This window comes from Pelodiscus sinensis, unplaced genomic scaffold (assembly GCF_049634645.1).
Source record: "Pelodiscus sinensis isolate JC-2024 unplaced genomic scaffold, ASM4963464v1 ctg142, whole genome shotgun sequence".
Lineage (NCBI taxonomy): Eukaryota > Metazoa > Chordata > Testudines > Trionychidae > Pelodiscus > Pelodiscus sinensis.
In genome coordinates this window covers 85,131-100,943 of record NW_027465831.1, presented here as the reverse complement: position 1 = coordinate 100,943, position 15,813 = coordinate 85,131, and the positions used below count along the sequence as shown (strand labels likewise).

At 61.8% G+C, this 15,813-nt stretch overlaps 1 protein-coding gene across 3 annotated transcripts; it reads left to right on the top strand.

Moving 5' to 3' along the window:
* The first annotated feature begins 401 nt into the window (after window positions 1-401).
* LOC142823534 (uncharacterized) lies at window positions 402-14,862 on the top strand. 3 transcript variants are annotated; one of them, XM_075914674.1, is made up of 8 exons: window positions 402-444; window positions 3,794-3,853; window positions 4,383-4,505; window positions 5,709-5,789; window positions 10,310-10,513; window positions 11,645-11,752; window positions 13,255-13,332; window positions 14,480-14,862. In XM_075914674.1, exons 1-8 carry the CDS (start codon window positions 414-416, stop codon window positions 14,482-14,484), a joined length of 690 nt encoding a protein of 229 aa, XP_075770789.1. In that variant the 5' UTR covers window positions 402-413; the 3' UTR covers window positions 14,485-14,862. The 3 variants fall into 3 exon arrangements, with proteins under 3 accessions (XP_075770789.1, XP_075770788.1, XP_075770790.1); XM_075914673.1 differs by lacking the exon at window positions 14,480-14,862 and adding an exon at window positions 14,304-14,444; XM_075914675.1 differs by lacking the exons at window positions 402-444; window positions 14,480-14,862 and adding exons at window positions 3,238-3,334; window positions 14,304-14,444.
* Window positions 14,863-15,813: the final 951 nt, after the last annotated feature.

Genomic DNA, 15,813 nt, shown 5'->3' with positions numbered 1-15,813 from the left:
GGTATTGATCAAAGAGTGCTTGGTTGTTTCCATATTCTAAAGAATATTAATAACATTGATATTCTTAACTATTTTTTCTTACGATAGTGATATTGTGCAATAAAGGGAAACTGTTAAACACTTGCTGTTTCCAGTCCATTTTTACATTATTTAATAAAATATATATCAGCTTACAGGGCAGGTGGGTGGGCGGGCGGGCGTGGGGGTGGGAAGGGACTAACCCCATTCTGGGCACCACCAAAAATGATACAAACCTGCCGCCCCTGACTGCTGTGTGTCCAGGGAGATTGAAGTGTTCTCCAACAGGTTTTTGTGAATTGCCATTCCTAATACCTGATTTGTGTCCATTTATCCTTTTGCGTAGGGACTGTCCAGTTTGGCCCATGTATCTAGCAGAGGCGCATGGCTGGCACATGATGGCGTATCACATTGGCGGATGTGCAGGTGAATGAACCAGAGACGGTGCGGCTGATCCGGTTGGGTCCTGGGATGGTGGCGCTGGTGTGGATATGTGGGCAGAGTTGGCACCGAGGGTTGTTGCAGGGATCCCTCACTTTCACAGGCCGGAGGAGGCCGGCCAGTCCTCGCCCACGGACAGCCCGCCAACCTGCAGCAAATCTCACCAGCAGCCGTACAGCGCACCCAGTAACTCTCACTCAGGAACCCATCCCTGTGACAGACCTCAGTGCCAATGGGACGACTTGGGGGAAGAGAGTCCTCGGGGAAGCGGCAGGACACAGGTGGGACCCCGGGGACTGGGTCGAGGACCAGGGGTGGAGCTGGGGAGGACCACTGGCAGGATCAGTCCCCAGAGGGGGACCCGCAGTTACAAGGGGAGGCTGGGAGGCTGGGGCCAGGAGCAGAGCTCTAGAAAGGCAGAGCAGCTCCCTGGGCCGTACTCAAGGCCCAAAGGGACAGAGCCGGCCGTGGGGGGACACCCACTGTGGATGTGCCGTGGTGGCACCGAGCCGTGGATGCATCTCCTGCCTTTCCCACGCACCCCCAGCTGTGGGGACCGGCCAGACACCACCTGGCTGAGCGGGTGTCCTGTGCTGCGCAGACCAGCCCTCCCCGGTGACTAGTGCCCCCACCCCCAGTGTTCAGTGGGCCAGGGTGGGAGAACAGCAGCACGTTGTCCCTGCGAGAGGGAGGCACCCATGAGCGAGACCAGGCCAAAGGCACTTCAGAGACATGCCAGGGGAGCCGGGATTCAAACCGATCTGCCCCCCAGCCAGGCCGAGTGCTCCCAGGCATGTTCTCTGTAGCCAGAACTGTCATTGTGGGCCCAAGACACTAGCTCAATACGCTCACATTTTCTGCCCCCCCCCCCCCCCAAAAAAAAAGTTTCCTGGAAAAGTTTCCAAGCTTATATAGTGGAGGGCCAGGGAGCCAGCGCCGAAGGAAAACAGAGAGGGCCAGGAATCACAGCCAAGACAAACAGGGAGGCTGCTAGGACCTAGGGTAAACAAATGACCTAGGGCAAGTCAGTCAATCGTACCCTGCCTCAGTTTCCCCATCGGTAAAGTGCAGATAACCATTCCGATCTGTCTCGCCGGTGGGGGGGGGGGGGGGGGGGTAGCACCATCAAGTCCTGCGCGGAGCTGATGAGCAGTCAGGCCTGGTTCTTAGGGGAGGGGGGAGGCCGGCTCGCTCCCCCCACACCTGTTCCCTGAGTCACTGCTTAGCACATGCCGGTTTCATGGACAAAGTCTTTCCAAGACTTTCCACCCAGCCCCAGTGGTTGCTCCTGCAAGGGGGCCTGGAGGGCAAGAGAGAGCAGGTGTGAGTCACAGGTGTTCTCACACACACACCCATTGCTGCATTGTGTGCACACACACACACACACACCCATTGGTGCATTGTGCAGACACACACACACACACCATTGCTGCATTGTGCACACACACACACACACCCATTGGTGCATTGTGCACACACACACACACACACACTGGTGCATTGTGCACACACACACACACACTGGTGCATTGTACACACACACACACACCCATTGGTGCATTGTGCACACACACACACACACATATTGGTGCATTGTGCAGACACACACACACACACCATTGCTGCATTGTGCGCGCGCACACACACACATTGCTGCATTGTGCACACACACACACCCATTGGTGCATTGTGCACACACACACACACACACACACACACACCCATTGGTGCATTGTGCGTGCGCACACACACACACACACACACACACCCATTGGTGCATTGCGCGCACACACACACACACACACACACACTCATTGGTGCATTGCGCACACACACACACACACACACACCCATTGGTGCATTGCGCACACACACACACACACACACACCCATTGGTGCATTGTACACACACACACACACACACACACCCATTGGTGCATTGCGCACACACACACACACACACACACCCATTGCTGCATTGTACACACACACACACACACACACACACACCCATTGGTGCATTGTGCACACACACACACACACACACACACACACACCCATTGGTGCATTGTGCGTGCGCACACACACACACACACACACACTCATTGGTGCATTGCGCACACACACACACACACACACACACCCCCATTGGTGCATCGTGCACACACACACACACATTGCTGCATTGTGTACATAGACACACACACACACAGACACACACACACACACCCATTGGTGCATTGTGCGCACACACACACACACACACACACACCCATTGGTACATCGTGCAGACACACACACACACACCACACACACCCATTGGTGCATTGCGCGCACACACACACACACACACACACACACACACACACACCCATTGCTGCATTGCACACACGCACACACACACACACACCCTTTGGTACATCGTGCAGACACACACACACACACCCACACACACCCATTGGTGCATTGCGCACACACACACACACACACACACACACACACACACACACACACACACACACCCATTGGTGCATTGTGCAGACTCAGGAGGAACTGGGGCCGCTTGTGCCTCTCTGGTACGTTTCCTCCTTTCTCCCAGGCTACCTGCCCCCCCCTTCCTCAGCCCCCCTCCCCCCCCCGTGTGCCTGGCTCCATGCTCAGCGGAGGGGGCGGCAGGTCCGTGGGGCGGGGGAGCTCTCCCGGGCGGGCAGGGGGCACTGCCCTGAGGAAGTCGTTGTGGGGCTGCCCCGGCCGGTGAGGGCGATCGCCCCACCCAGCGCCCGCCCCGTGGGTCGGGCAGGGCCGCTATAAACGGTGGAGCCGCTCGTCTTAGGGTGCAGCTGGGACGAGAGCATCTGTGCAGGGATGTCGTTCAGTAGGTGGACTTGGGGGGAGGCAGCAGGGGGGCATAAGAGGGTTCTGAGCGGGGGCAGTGGGGCAGGCGGGGAGCCGGGACTCCTGGGCTCTCTCCCCGGCTCTGGGACGGGAGGGAGGGCCAGTGGGTAGAGGAGGGGGCTGGGAGCCAGGCTGCCTGGGTTCTCCCCTGGCTCTGGGGAGTGGGGGCCAGTGGTTAGAGGAGGGGGCCGGGAGCCAGGCTGCCTGGGTTCTCCCCTGGCTCTGGGGAGTGGGGGCCAGTGGTTAGAGGAGGGGGCGGGAGCCAGGCTGCCTGGGTTCTCCCCTGGCTCTGGGGAGTGGGGGCCAGTGGTTAGAGGAGGGGGCTGGGAGCCAGGCTGCCTGGGTTCTCCCCTGGCTCTGGGGAGTGGGGGCTAGTGGTTAGAGCAGGGAGCTGCCGAGGGGTCCTGTGTGATTCCAACCGCTTCTCCCCTCCCTGCAGACATCAACAACTACGGCACCATCAACATCAACATGCACCTGCGCGCACCGTGCCCCATCCGTGAGTAGCGGGGAGGCGACGGGGAGGGGGGTCTCTCCGCAGTGTACCTGGGCTCGTCCCACCTGGGGCTGGCGGCCGCCCCGGAGCAACTGGCCTCTTGGAGCAGCGCGGAGGAGACCTGGGTCCTGCAGTCCGAGTGCGCCAGCCGAGAGTCGGGTGAGGGCCGGGGGGGGGAGCAGCTGGAACAGGGACGTGGCCCTTTGAGGCCCAGCTGCTTCCCCCCACCAATGGGACAGCGAGTGGGTGGGCCGGGGCTCTGCTCCGCTGCCTGATGCCCCCCCCAGCTGTGGGCGCACTGCCCGGCCCAGCAAGCGGCTGCTCCCCCCTCTCTCCCCAGGCGGGGGGGGGGGGGGGTCTGTGCTCTCCTGGAGGCCCAGCCGCAGCCCCGCCTCCCCCTCTGCCCTGGGACATGTCCCCTGCCCCTCCCCCGCCTGGCTCCACACCCAGTGTTCCCCCTGCCTCCCGGGGCCCTTCCCCCCACACCCCCTCCGCAGGGCTCTAAGGCCCCCACTCCGGCACGTTTTCCCAGGGGCGCCAGGCCCTCGGTGCATTCCGCTCTGCGCATCGGCACCGCAGCGCGACGGGCGGTCCAGAGACGTCGCCTCGCTGCCGGGGTCCCTGGACAGCACGGAGGAGGTCGGCCAGAGCGCGGGTGAGAGCGGGCCAGGGGGGCACGTGGAACGGGGACAGGGGCCCTTTGGGGACGGCTTTCCCAGTCCCCCGGGCGGGGCGGCTCCTGCGCTCCCCGGGATGCCAGCCGCAGCGAGTCCCCCGGGCGATCCCGGCCCGTCTGGCCCGGGGGAGACGCCCCAGTGTCCCCCTGCATCACGGGGCCCTTGGCAGCCCCCCTCCCCCAGGGCTGTAAGGCCCCAACTCCTGCCCCCACCCACTCCCAGGCCCTGGGCTCGGTGCCGCTCGGTCCCTCCCGGTTCTAGCCGGGTGGGGGCCGTGGGGCGGGGGCGTCCCCCCCCTGCGCTGCTGGACTCTGCTCCCTGCAGTGCCCTGGGCCAGCTCTGGCGCGTGGGCCTGTCGTGCCGGGGTGAGGGGCCCCCCCCCGCCCTGCTGAACCCGCCCGTGCCTGGCCCGTCCCCTCAGCAGCGGGGCTGGCTGCTCCCCAGGCTGGGACACCCCTCGCTCAGCGGGCACCCGTCCCTCCTCCCCTGGCACGTCGGGGGCAGCCGCGTTCCCAGGACACGGCCCAGCCCCCCGGAGACAGGCTGCAGGGCAGACGGAGCCTGGGACCCGCAGCCCCCGGCCTGAGCTGCCGCTCGGGGCAAACTGCCCCCGGCCCAGAGCCCCCCCGGGGGGACCAGCCCAAATAGCTCCCAGAAATGGGGCCCACAGCCCTGGGGCTTGGGGAGCAAAACACTGGGGTGAGGGCAGGGCTGTGCCGGGTGGGAGCGGGACGCTGGGGTCTCCCTGCCTCGGGGAGGGGAGTGGGGGCCAGTGGTTAGAGCGGGAGGGGGCTGAGAGCCAGGATGCCTGAGGTTGTTCCCTCGCTGTAGATGAGGGGGGCAGGGCCCAGAAAGGACTGTGGGGCCCCTGACCCCCAGTAAATACACAGCTCGGGGAGGGAGAGGGCAGGCTGGGCAGGACGTTAATTCCTTGCCTGTTAATGGCTGTGCCAGGCTGCCACACCTGTGCCTGGCCAGGGCAGCACAGGGGGAAAGGGGGTGGGGAGCCGGGGGCTGGAGATGGGGGGGATCCAGCGAGTGTCTGGTGCTGGCAGCCACATGGCCCTGGCGCTGCAAGGGCTATGCCAGAGAGTGGGGGGCAGCACGGGGGGGACACGAGGGGCGGGGGGAAGGGACATGGGGTCCCAGAGCCGGTGACTCTGATCCCCTCCCCCCTCCAGTGACCTTCAAGCCGGGGTCTCTGTACCAGCTGCCTGCTGATGAAGCGGTCCAGAACCCGGAGAGCACTGTGACGGAGATCTGTGAGCAGCGCTGCGGGGGGGGGGGGGGGTGGGGGGTGACGGCGCGTCGGGGTCCCCCACCTCCTGCACCCCCACAGTGGCATGAACAGACTCCCCCAGCCGGTAGAACAGAGGGAGTTTATTGCTTCTCCAGGAGACAGCCCAGCACAGATGGAATCTGGTTCCAGGATCTGGGGCTACGAGGCCTCAGTGCCTCCCTTGAGATAGAATCATAGAATCATAGAATAATAGGACTGGAAGGGACCTCGAGAGGTCATCGAGTCCAGCCCCCCGCCCTCAAGGCAGGATCAAGCTCCGTCTACACCATCCCTGACAGATGTCTATCTAACCTGTTCTTAAATATCTCCAGAGAGGGAGATTCCACCACCTCCCTTGGCAATTTATTCCAATATTTGACCACCCTGACAGTTAGGAATTTTTTCCTAATGTCCAATCTAAACCTCCCCTGCTGCACTTTAAGCCCATTACTCCTTGTCCTGTCCTCAGAAACCAAGAGGAACAAATTTTCTCCTTCCTCCTTGTGACACCCTTTTAGATATTTGAAAACCGCTATCATGTCCCCCCTTAATCTTCTTTTTTCCAAACTAAACAAGCCCAGTTCATGAAGCCTGGCTTCATAGGTCATGTTCTCTAGACCTTTAATCATTCTTGTCGCTCTTCTCTGTACCCTTTCCAATTTCTCCACATCTTTCTTGAAATGTGGCGCCCAGAACTGGACACAGTACTCCAGCTGAGGCCTAACTAGTGCAGAGTAGAGCGGCAGAATGACTTCACGAGTTTTGCTTACAACACACCTGTTGATACAACCTAGAATCATATTTGCTTTTTTTGCAACAGCATCACACTGTTGGCTCATATTCAACTTGTGGTCCACTATGACCCCTAGATCCCTTTCCGCCATGCTCCTTCCTAGACAGTCGCTTCCCATCTTGTATGTATGGAACTGATTGTTCCTTCCTAAGTGGAGCACTTTGCATTTCTCTTTATTAAACCTCATCCTGTTTACCTCTGACCATTTCTCTAACTTGCTAAGGTCATTTTGAATTATGTCCCTATCCTCCAAAGAAGTCGCAACCCCACCCAGTTTGGTATAATCTGCAAACTTAATAAGCGTACTCTCTATCCCAATATCTACATCATTGATGAAGATATTGAACAGTACGGGTCCCAAAACAGACCCTTGAGGAACTCCACTTGTTATCCCTTTCCAGCAGGATTTAGAACCGTTAACAACAACTCTCTGACTACGGTTATCCAGCCAATTATGCACCCACCTTATCGTGGCCCTATCTAAGTTATATTTGCCTAGTTTATCAATAAGAATATCATGCGAGACCGTATCAAATGCCTTACTAAAGTCTAGGTATATGACATCCACCGCTTCTCCCTTATCCACAAGGCTAGTTATCTTATCAAAGAAAGCTATCAGATTAGTTTGGCATGACTTGTTCTTCACAAACCCATGCTGGCTATTCCCTATCACTTTATTACCTTCCAAGTGTTTGCATATGATTTCCTTAATTACCTGCTCCATTATCTTCCCTGGGACAGATGTTAAACTGACCGGTCTGTAGTTTCCTGGGTTGTTCTTATTCCCCTTTTTATAGATGGGCACAATATTTGCCCTTTTCCAGTCTTCTGGAATCTCCCCTGTCTGCCATGATTTTTCAAAGATCATAGCTAAAGGCTCAGATACCTCCTCTATCAGCTCCTTGAGTATCCTGGGATGCATTTCATCAGGACCTGGTGACTTGCTGACATCTAACTTTCCTACGTGATTTTTAACTTGTTCTTTGTGTATCCTATCTTCTAAACTTACCCTCTCTCTGCTTGTATTCACTACGTTAGGCACACCTCCAGACTTCTCGGTGAAGACCGAAACAAAGAAGTCATTGAGCATCTCCACCATTTCCAAGTTCCCTGTTACTGCTTCTCCCTCCTCGCTAAGCAGTGGGCCTACCCTGTCCTTGGTCTTCCTCTTGCTTTTAATGTATTTATAAAAGGTCTTCTTGTTTCCCTTTATGCCTGTAGCTAGTTTGATCTCATTTTGTGCCTTTGCCTTTCTAATCTTGCCCCTGCATTCCCGTGTTGCTTGCCTATATTCCTCCTTTGTTAGTTGTCCTAGTTTCCATTTTTTATATGACTCCTTTTTTATTTTGAGATCGTGCAAGATCTCCTTGTTAAGCCAAGCTGGTCTTTTGCCATATTTTCTATCTTTCCTACACAGCGGAATTGTTTGCTTTTGGGCCCTTAACAACGTCCCTTTGAAATACTTCCAACTCTCCTCAGTTGTTTTTCCCTTCAGTCTTGCTTCCCATGGGACCTTACCTACAAGTTCTCTGAGCTTATCAAAATCTGCCTTCCTGAAATCCATTACCTCAATTGTGCTGGTCTCCCTTCTACCTTTCCTTAAGATCATGAACTCTATTATTTCGTGATCACTGTCCCCTATACTGTCTTCCACTTTCAAGTTCTCAACTAGTTCCTCCCTATTTGTTAAAACCAAATCCAGAACAGCTTCTCCTCTGGTAGCTTTTTCAACCTTCTGAAACAGAAAGTTGTCTCCAATACAGTCCAGAAACTTATTGGATAGCCTGTGCCTCGCTGTGTTAGTTTCCCAACATATGTCTGGATAGTTGAAGTCCCCCATCACCACCAAATCTTGGGCTTTGGATAGTTTTGTTAATTGTTTAAAAAAGGCCTCATCCACCTCTTCCACCTGGCTAGGTGGCCTGTAGTAGACTCCTAGCATGATATCACCTTCGTTTTTTACCCCTTTTAGCTTAACCCAGAGACTCTCTACACAACTATCTCCTACATTCATCTCCACTTCAGTCCAAGTGTGTACATTTTTAATATACAAGGCAACCCCTCCTCCCTTTTTTCCCTGTCTGTCCTTCCTGAGCAAGCCGTACCCTTCCATACCAACACTCCAATCATGAGTCCCATCCCACCAGGTTTCTGTAATACCAATGATTTCATAGTTGTATTTATTGGTTAGCAATTCCAGTTCTTCCTGCTTATTACCCATACTTCTCGCATTTGTATATAGGCATCTAAGATACTGATTTGATCTTGCCTCCCTGTTGTGCCCTGACCCTCCTTTCTCCTTGCCATTATAGGCCGTAGTCCCCCCCATTTCCAACCCATCTCCCAGTCCCGCACATGCAGCACTTACCTGTGGGCTTTGTTCACCTGCCCCCAACAAACCTAGTTTAAAGCCCTCCTCACAAGGTTAGCCAGTCTGTGTCCAAACAAGGCCTTCCCGCTCCTGGAAAGGTGAACTCCATCTCCGCCAAGCAGTCCTTCCTGGAAGAGCACCCCGTGATCAAGATGGGGGAGTCCCAGCTCCTTCTCCCCTGCTTTCCAGACAGCAACTAACTCCCCCTCTCCAAGCCCTGCCCCCCAGCCAGGGCAGCATCCCCCTTCCTTTGTCTCTCTCCATGGGGGGTGGCTGGTCAGACAGGTTGAGAGACCCTTTGCATAGTGACTCATGGCCTGTCCTTCTGGGCCGCGGTCCCCAGGCAGCCAGTGGGGTTACCCCAGAGCCAGCAGCGTAGAAACCAGCCAGGTACCCCCACTACGTCACAGGAGGGAGCGGGCCCCGGAGGGAGGGGTTCTGTGCTCACCAGGCCCCAGCCCTGCCTGGTCCTCCTCTGGCCTGGGACGTGTCCCCTGGGCCCTGCCGCCTGGCTCCAAGCCCGTCTGGCCCGGGGGAGACACCCCAGTGTCCCCTCTGCATCATGGGGCCCTTGGCAGCCCCCCTCCCCCAGGGCTGTAAGGCCCCCACTTCTGCCCCCACCTGCTCCCAGGCCCTTGGATCAGTGCTGCTCAGTCCCTCCCAGTTCTAGCCGGGTGGGGGCCGTGGGACGGGGGCGTCCTCCCCCCTGCACTGCCGGACTCTCCCCCCAGCGGTGCCCTGGGCCAGCTCTGGTGTGAGGGCCTGTCGTGCCGGGGTGACGGGCCCCCCGCCCTGCCGAACCCGCCCGTGCCTGGCCCCCTCCCCTCGCTGGTGGGGCCGGCTCCTCCCCAGAGGGGACCAGCCCAAATAGCTCCCAGAAATGGCGCCCAGAGCCCTGGGGCCTGGGGAGCAAAGCACTGGGGTGAGGGCAGGGCTGTGCCGGGTGGGAGCGGGACCCTGGGGTCTCCCTGGCTCTGGGAGGGGAGTTGGGTGTAGTGGTTACAGCAGGGGGCATGGGAGAGGGGCTCCTGCATTCTACCTCCGGCGTGGGGGGGCAGTGACCACACGGGGGGAGGTGTCCAGCATGGGGACTGCGGGACACGGACAGGACTGCGGGGCCCCCGCCCACACAGAAAAGTCACCAGTTGGTGGCCGGGGAAGGTCTCCCCCAGTCAGCGTTCATGGGCCTCCCGGCTGCCAGCTGTGAGCGTCCGGTGCCGGCACCACATGGCCCTGGGGCTGCAGGGGGCTACGCCGGAGAGTGGGGGGCAGTGCGGGGAGGGACGGGAGAAGGGTCCCGGAACCGGTGACTCTGACTCCCCCCCCCGTCTCTCTCCAGTGGTGCTCAAGCCGGGATCTCTGTGCCGGCAGCCTGCCGACGGGGAGGGGGGGGCGGAGCAGCGCGGGGGGCCGGACCCCGACGTCCATTTCGTTTTCACGCTGCCGGACGAGGCCTCCCTGAAGGCTGCCGCCTCCATCATGAAGTCCCTGAGCAGCGAGCTCACCCTGGAGGAGCTGTGTGAGCGGGCCTGCCGGAGTGGGGGTGAGAGCAGGCCTGGGATGCGGGGGGCGGGGAGCAGGTGGAACAGGGCAAATGGCCTTCGAGGCCCGGCTGCTTTTCCAGCCCCCCCCCCCACCAGACACCGTCACCCCCCCCCCCCCCCGGCTGCGCCCATTGCCCGGCTGTGGAAGTGCGTCCCAGCAAACGGCTTCTCCCCTTCCCTCCCCAGGCCGGTGGTGGGGGGGGGGGGGGTCTGTGCTCACCGGGCCACAGCTCTGCCTGGTCCTTCTCCTCGGGCCTGGGACATGTCCCCTGGGCCCCCGCCTGGATCCAGGCCCGTCTGGCCCGGGGGAGACGCCCCAGTGTCCCTCTGCCTCACGGGGCCCTTCTTGGGAATCTCCCCTCCCCCAGGGCTGTAAGGCCCCAACTCCTGCCCCCACCTCCTCCCAGCCCCTGAGCTCGGTGCTGCTCCATCCCTCCCGGTTCTAGCCGGGTGGGGGCCGTGGGGCGGGTGCGTCCTCCCCCCCGCGCTGCCGGACTCTCCCCCCAGCGGTGCCCTGGGCCAGCTCTGGTGTGTGGGCCCATCATGCCGGTGTGAGGGGCTGGCCCTGTCGAACCCGCCTGTGTCTGGCCCCCTCCTCTTGCCGGTGGGGCCAGCTGCTCCCCCGGCTGGGACACCCCTCGCTCAGCTCAAGTGGGGGGCAGCCGTGTTCCCTGGACAGACCCCCCGGAGACAGGCTGCAGGGCAGACGGAGCCTGGGACCCGCAGCCCCCGGCCTGAGCTGCCGCTCGGGGCAAACTGCCCTGGCCCAGAGCCCCCCCAGGGGGACCAGCCCAAATAGCTCCCAGAAATGGGGCCCACAGCCCTGGGGCTTGGGGAGCAAAACACTGGGGTGAGGGCAGGGCTGTGCCGGGTGGGAGCGGGACCCTGGGGTTTCCCTCTGGCTCTGGGAGGGGAGTGGGGGCCAGTGGTTAGAGCAGGGGGGCTGGGAGCCAGGACTCCTGGGGTCTTTCCCTGCCCCTGTGTGAGGGGGGCAGTGACCACGTGGGGGTGGCAGGAGCAGCTGGTCTCAGGATTCCAGGCTCGGCCCAGGTGGTGCAGGGGGCAGGGCAGGAGGGGGGAAGGAAGCAGGGTCCTGGTGCTGGCGGCTCTGACCCCCCGTCTCCCTTCAGCGGATCGCAAGGCCGAGGCCCAGCGCTTGTTCAAGCAGTACGGAGCCGGGGGGGTCGGCTGGACCGCTGAAGACATGGAGCTCTTCCTGGATGCTCTGGAGGGCACAGGTGAGGGCGGGGCCCCGGGAGGGGGGGGCGCAGCTGGACCAGGGACACGGCCCTTTGGGGCTGGGCCGCTCCCTCTGTGCCCCCCCCCCCGACAGAGCAGAGTGTGTGGGGCAGGGTGCTGGCGGCTCAGGCAAAACAGCGCCCGCTGCGGCTGCCTGGCGCCTCTCCCCCCACCCCTCCGTGCTGCTGGCGCCGGGTGAGAGCGAGACTCCTGCAGACTAGTGGTTAGAGCAGGGGGGCTGGGAGCCAGGATCCCTGGGGTCTTTCCCTGCCTCTGGGTGAGGGGGGCAGGGACCACACGGGGGGCAGGTCTCCAGCCCGGGCTCAGCAGGGCCTGTTCTGCTGAACGGCGGCTCAGCCGGTCGGTCCCCAGCCTGTCCCAATACTTGGGATTCCTCCGCCCCACGGCAGGACTCTGCACTTGTCCTTGTTCAACCTCATCCGATTTCTTGTGGCCTGATCCTCTAATCTGTGCAGGTCACTCTGGGCCCTTCCCTGCCCCCCAGCGTCTCTACCCTCCCCCTGGCTCAGTGTCAGCTGCAAACGTGCTGAGGGTGCAACTCATCCCCTCAGCCAGGCCGTTAATGAAGATGTTGAACAAAACCGGCCCTAGAACCGATCCCTGGGGCTCCGCTAGAAACCGACCCCCAGCCTGACATGGAGCCGTTAACCACGACCCGCTGGGCCCGGCCTTCTAGCCAGCTTCCTACCCATCTCACCGCCCATTTCCCCATCCACATTCCCTTCACTCGCTGGCAGGAATATTGTGGGAGACGTAGCACAAGCCTGGCTAAAGTCGAGGTCTGTCACAGCCACCGACTGTCCCACGGCCACAGAGCCAGGCACCTCAGCACAGTCGCTAATCAGATCGGTCAGGCAGGACCTGCCCTGGGTGAATCCCTGTGACTGTTCCTGGCCACTTTCCCCTCCGCCACGTGCCTCACCCTGGATTCCTCGAGGGCCCCTCCATGGTTTCTCCAGGGCTGTGAGGCTGACGGGTCTGTCGTTCCCTGGAGCGTCCTTCTGCCCTTTCTGAAGCCGGCGCCACATTTGCCTATTTCCAGTCAGCCGGGGTCTCTCCCGATCGCCGCGACTTTTCAAGGCTAAAGGCCAAAGGCTCCTCCATGACACTGGCCAGTCCCCAGCCCCCTCGGGTGCATTAAATCCGGGCCCATGGATCTGTGTGTGTTTAGCTTTTCTAAACAGTCCCCACCCTGTTCTTCCCCCCAAGGGCTGCCCCCTCCCTCCCCTACTGCCTTGCCTAGCGCATTAGTCTGGGGGTGACCTTGTCCGTGAAGACAGAGGCAGAGAAGCATCGAGTGCTTCAGCTCCCCCCCATCACCTGTCACTAGGTCACCTCCCTCCTCCACTGGGGGCCCCCCCCGACCCCCTCTTCTTGGGAACGTGCCTGGAGAAACCTTCCTTGTCCCCCCCACACCCCTTGCCGGCTGCAATTCCCGTTGCGCTTTCCCCCTCTGACCCCCCCTGCATTCTCCACACAGAGCTCTGCAAACTCTTCCAGGAGAAGCGCAAAGGGGACGGTGACCCCAAGACCGGGTGTAAGCTCAGCCAGAGCGGGGGTGAGTGCGGGGCCTTCGGGGGAGGGGCTGAGTGGGGCACCGGCCGTGCAGGGGGGCTGCAGGCAGGGCTAGAGGAGGGTCAGGGGGACTCCCGGTGGGCCCAGACTGAGGGCGTGGTGCCCATGGGGTGGGGGGAGGCTGTGGAGAGCTCAGAGGGGCTGGGGGAGGGGAGCTGCCGTGCCTGGTTCCACCCCTCTGGGAGAGCAGGTTTTCCCAAACTTTGGCCCTTCTTGGTGGAGGCGTTTGCACGTCCACACGGTTCAGCCGGGCTAGTGCCGAGTTTCACTGGGGTTTGGGCTCCTGAGCCGCCAAGGTGATTCTGAAAGCCCCACCCCCGTGTGCCCAGCCAGAGGGTGGTGCAGGGAGCCGGTACCAGCCCCACGTGTAACCCCCCGACTTCCGCCAGCTCCCTGCATCGCCCCACACCTCAGGGCTAAATGCAGCCGCTCGCCTGGGGCAACCTCACACCCACCCTGGGGCAGGGGATGCTGGCACGAGGGACCGGGGGAGGGGGGGGGGTCAGGGCCAGAGACTCTAACCCCCCTTGTCCTTCCCCCTCCAGGCAGCAACCAGGGTGCAACCCCAGCGCCCAAGGGAAGTGAGGGAGGGAGGGGGAGAGGTTCAGTGAGGGCCCTGGGGTCCCTCTCCAGAGTCCCCCAGGCCCTGCCCCTCTGACCTGCTGGCCAGGGAGCCAACCCCTGGTCGCCCACAAATGCGGGCCCCAGGCAGGGTGTCTCTGGGATTGTGTGTGTATGTGTGGGGGGGTGTCTGGCTCAGGCGGGGGGTGGGGGAATCACAGAGGTGGCACCAGCACTGGGAGCAGGGTGGCTGCAGCGCGAGGGTGGGTGACCGGCTTGCTGGGTCTGTTCCCCTCCACATGGGCCCTGGTTAGAGCCCCCCCTCCCCCGAGCACCTGTGAGCCATAAAGCGTGAGTGGCCCTGCCCGCCTGACCCTGCCTCTCCCTGCCTAGCTCCTGACGTGTGACGGAGCTGTCGGCCCGGCGCCCGCGGAGGATCCCGACTGAGTCTCCCGCCGGGCTCTGGACTCCCCCTCGCTGCAGCCTGCTTAGCGCCGAAGAGCAGCCCCCCCCCCGGGTCACTCAGCCCTGCCCGCCTGACCCTGCCTCTCCCTGCCTCATCTCTGCAGTGTGACGGAGCCGTGGGCCCGGCGCCCGCAGAGGGTCCCGACTGAGTCTCCCGCCGGGCTCTGGACTCCCCCTCGCTGCAGCCTGCTTAGCGCCGAAGAGCAGCCCCCCCCCCCCGGGTCACTCAGCCCTGCCCCACGGCGGGTCCCCCGTGAGCCCGTCACCGTGCGACTGTTCTATCCGGGCATCCTGCCTGCAACAGCGACAGTGCGGGGGTGACTGTGGGCACCGGGCAGGGCCACCCTGGGGCATCCGCTGGGGGCTGTGTGCGCTGGGGCGACCCCTACTGGCCGGTGTCTGTAGCACGGCCCAGCCGGGGGCTGCCTCAGCTCACCTAGGCCAAGACCCAACCTGAGAAGCAATAAACCCTCCGGATTCGCCCGGCCGGGGGGAGTCTGGTCTCACTGCTCCGGGGGCAGGGGGGGCCCCGACGCGCCGACAGTCAGAAGTTCTCTCCCTTCGCCCTGTGCCCTGGGTTTTCCGGAGGGGGAGATTTCCCGGGTTTTCTCTGATCACTCGGGGGGGCGGCGGGTTTTATCCCCCACATCGAGGTGGTTCAGATTTGGGGGGGGGTTTCATCCACAGCCTGGTAGGGAAGGTTTGGGGGCTTCTGGGGACCCCACTTCTGCATTTATCCTGCTGAGAGGGGAAGGAGCCAATGACACCCCCCCCCCGGCCCTGGGCCAACGCATCCAGCCCCCACAGTGCCCCGGTTCAGCCTCCCCGACCCCACCCCGGACACGGGACAGCGACAGGAGGGGACACTGGCCAGCAAGGGGCGACCCCCCCGGAGCTAATGGATCCGGCAGCCCCAGACCAGGACCTGCCCAGGGCCGGCTCTAGGTGTTTTGCCCTCCCCCCCAAGCAGAAAATTTTTTGGCCACAGCTCCCCCCTTGGCCCACTGGGCAGGACCGGCCCTGAGGGGGAAGCCCCCCCTTTCCCGTGGCGGCTCTTTGGCTCCCACCAGACCCTGCAGCCAACCAGCCTGCGGCCCCCCCCCCCAACACACTCCCCGACCCCCCTGCACCGACCCCACTTTCCACCTTCTCTCCCTCCCAGCCACCCCGCCCCACGCCCCTACTTCCCCTGCGCCTGCAGGAGCAGCCCCGGCCCCGCCCCGGCGAGACCCCCCCCAACTCCACCTCTCTCCGGTCCAACGCAGCGCCCCGCAGCCCACCCGGCCCGGCCCCTCTCCTGCCCGCCCCCCCCCCGGCCGCCGAGCTGGCAAACCCAGGAGCCGCGGCGCTTTGGGCACCAGCGACTGACCCCCCCGCAGGGCGCTCAGAGGTGGGGGGGGCCCGGCCTGTCGCTGGGGGGCTGCTCCTGACACGCCCC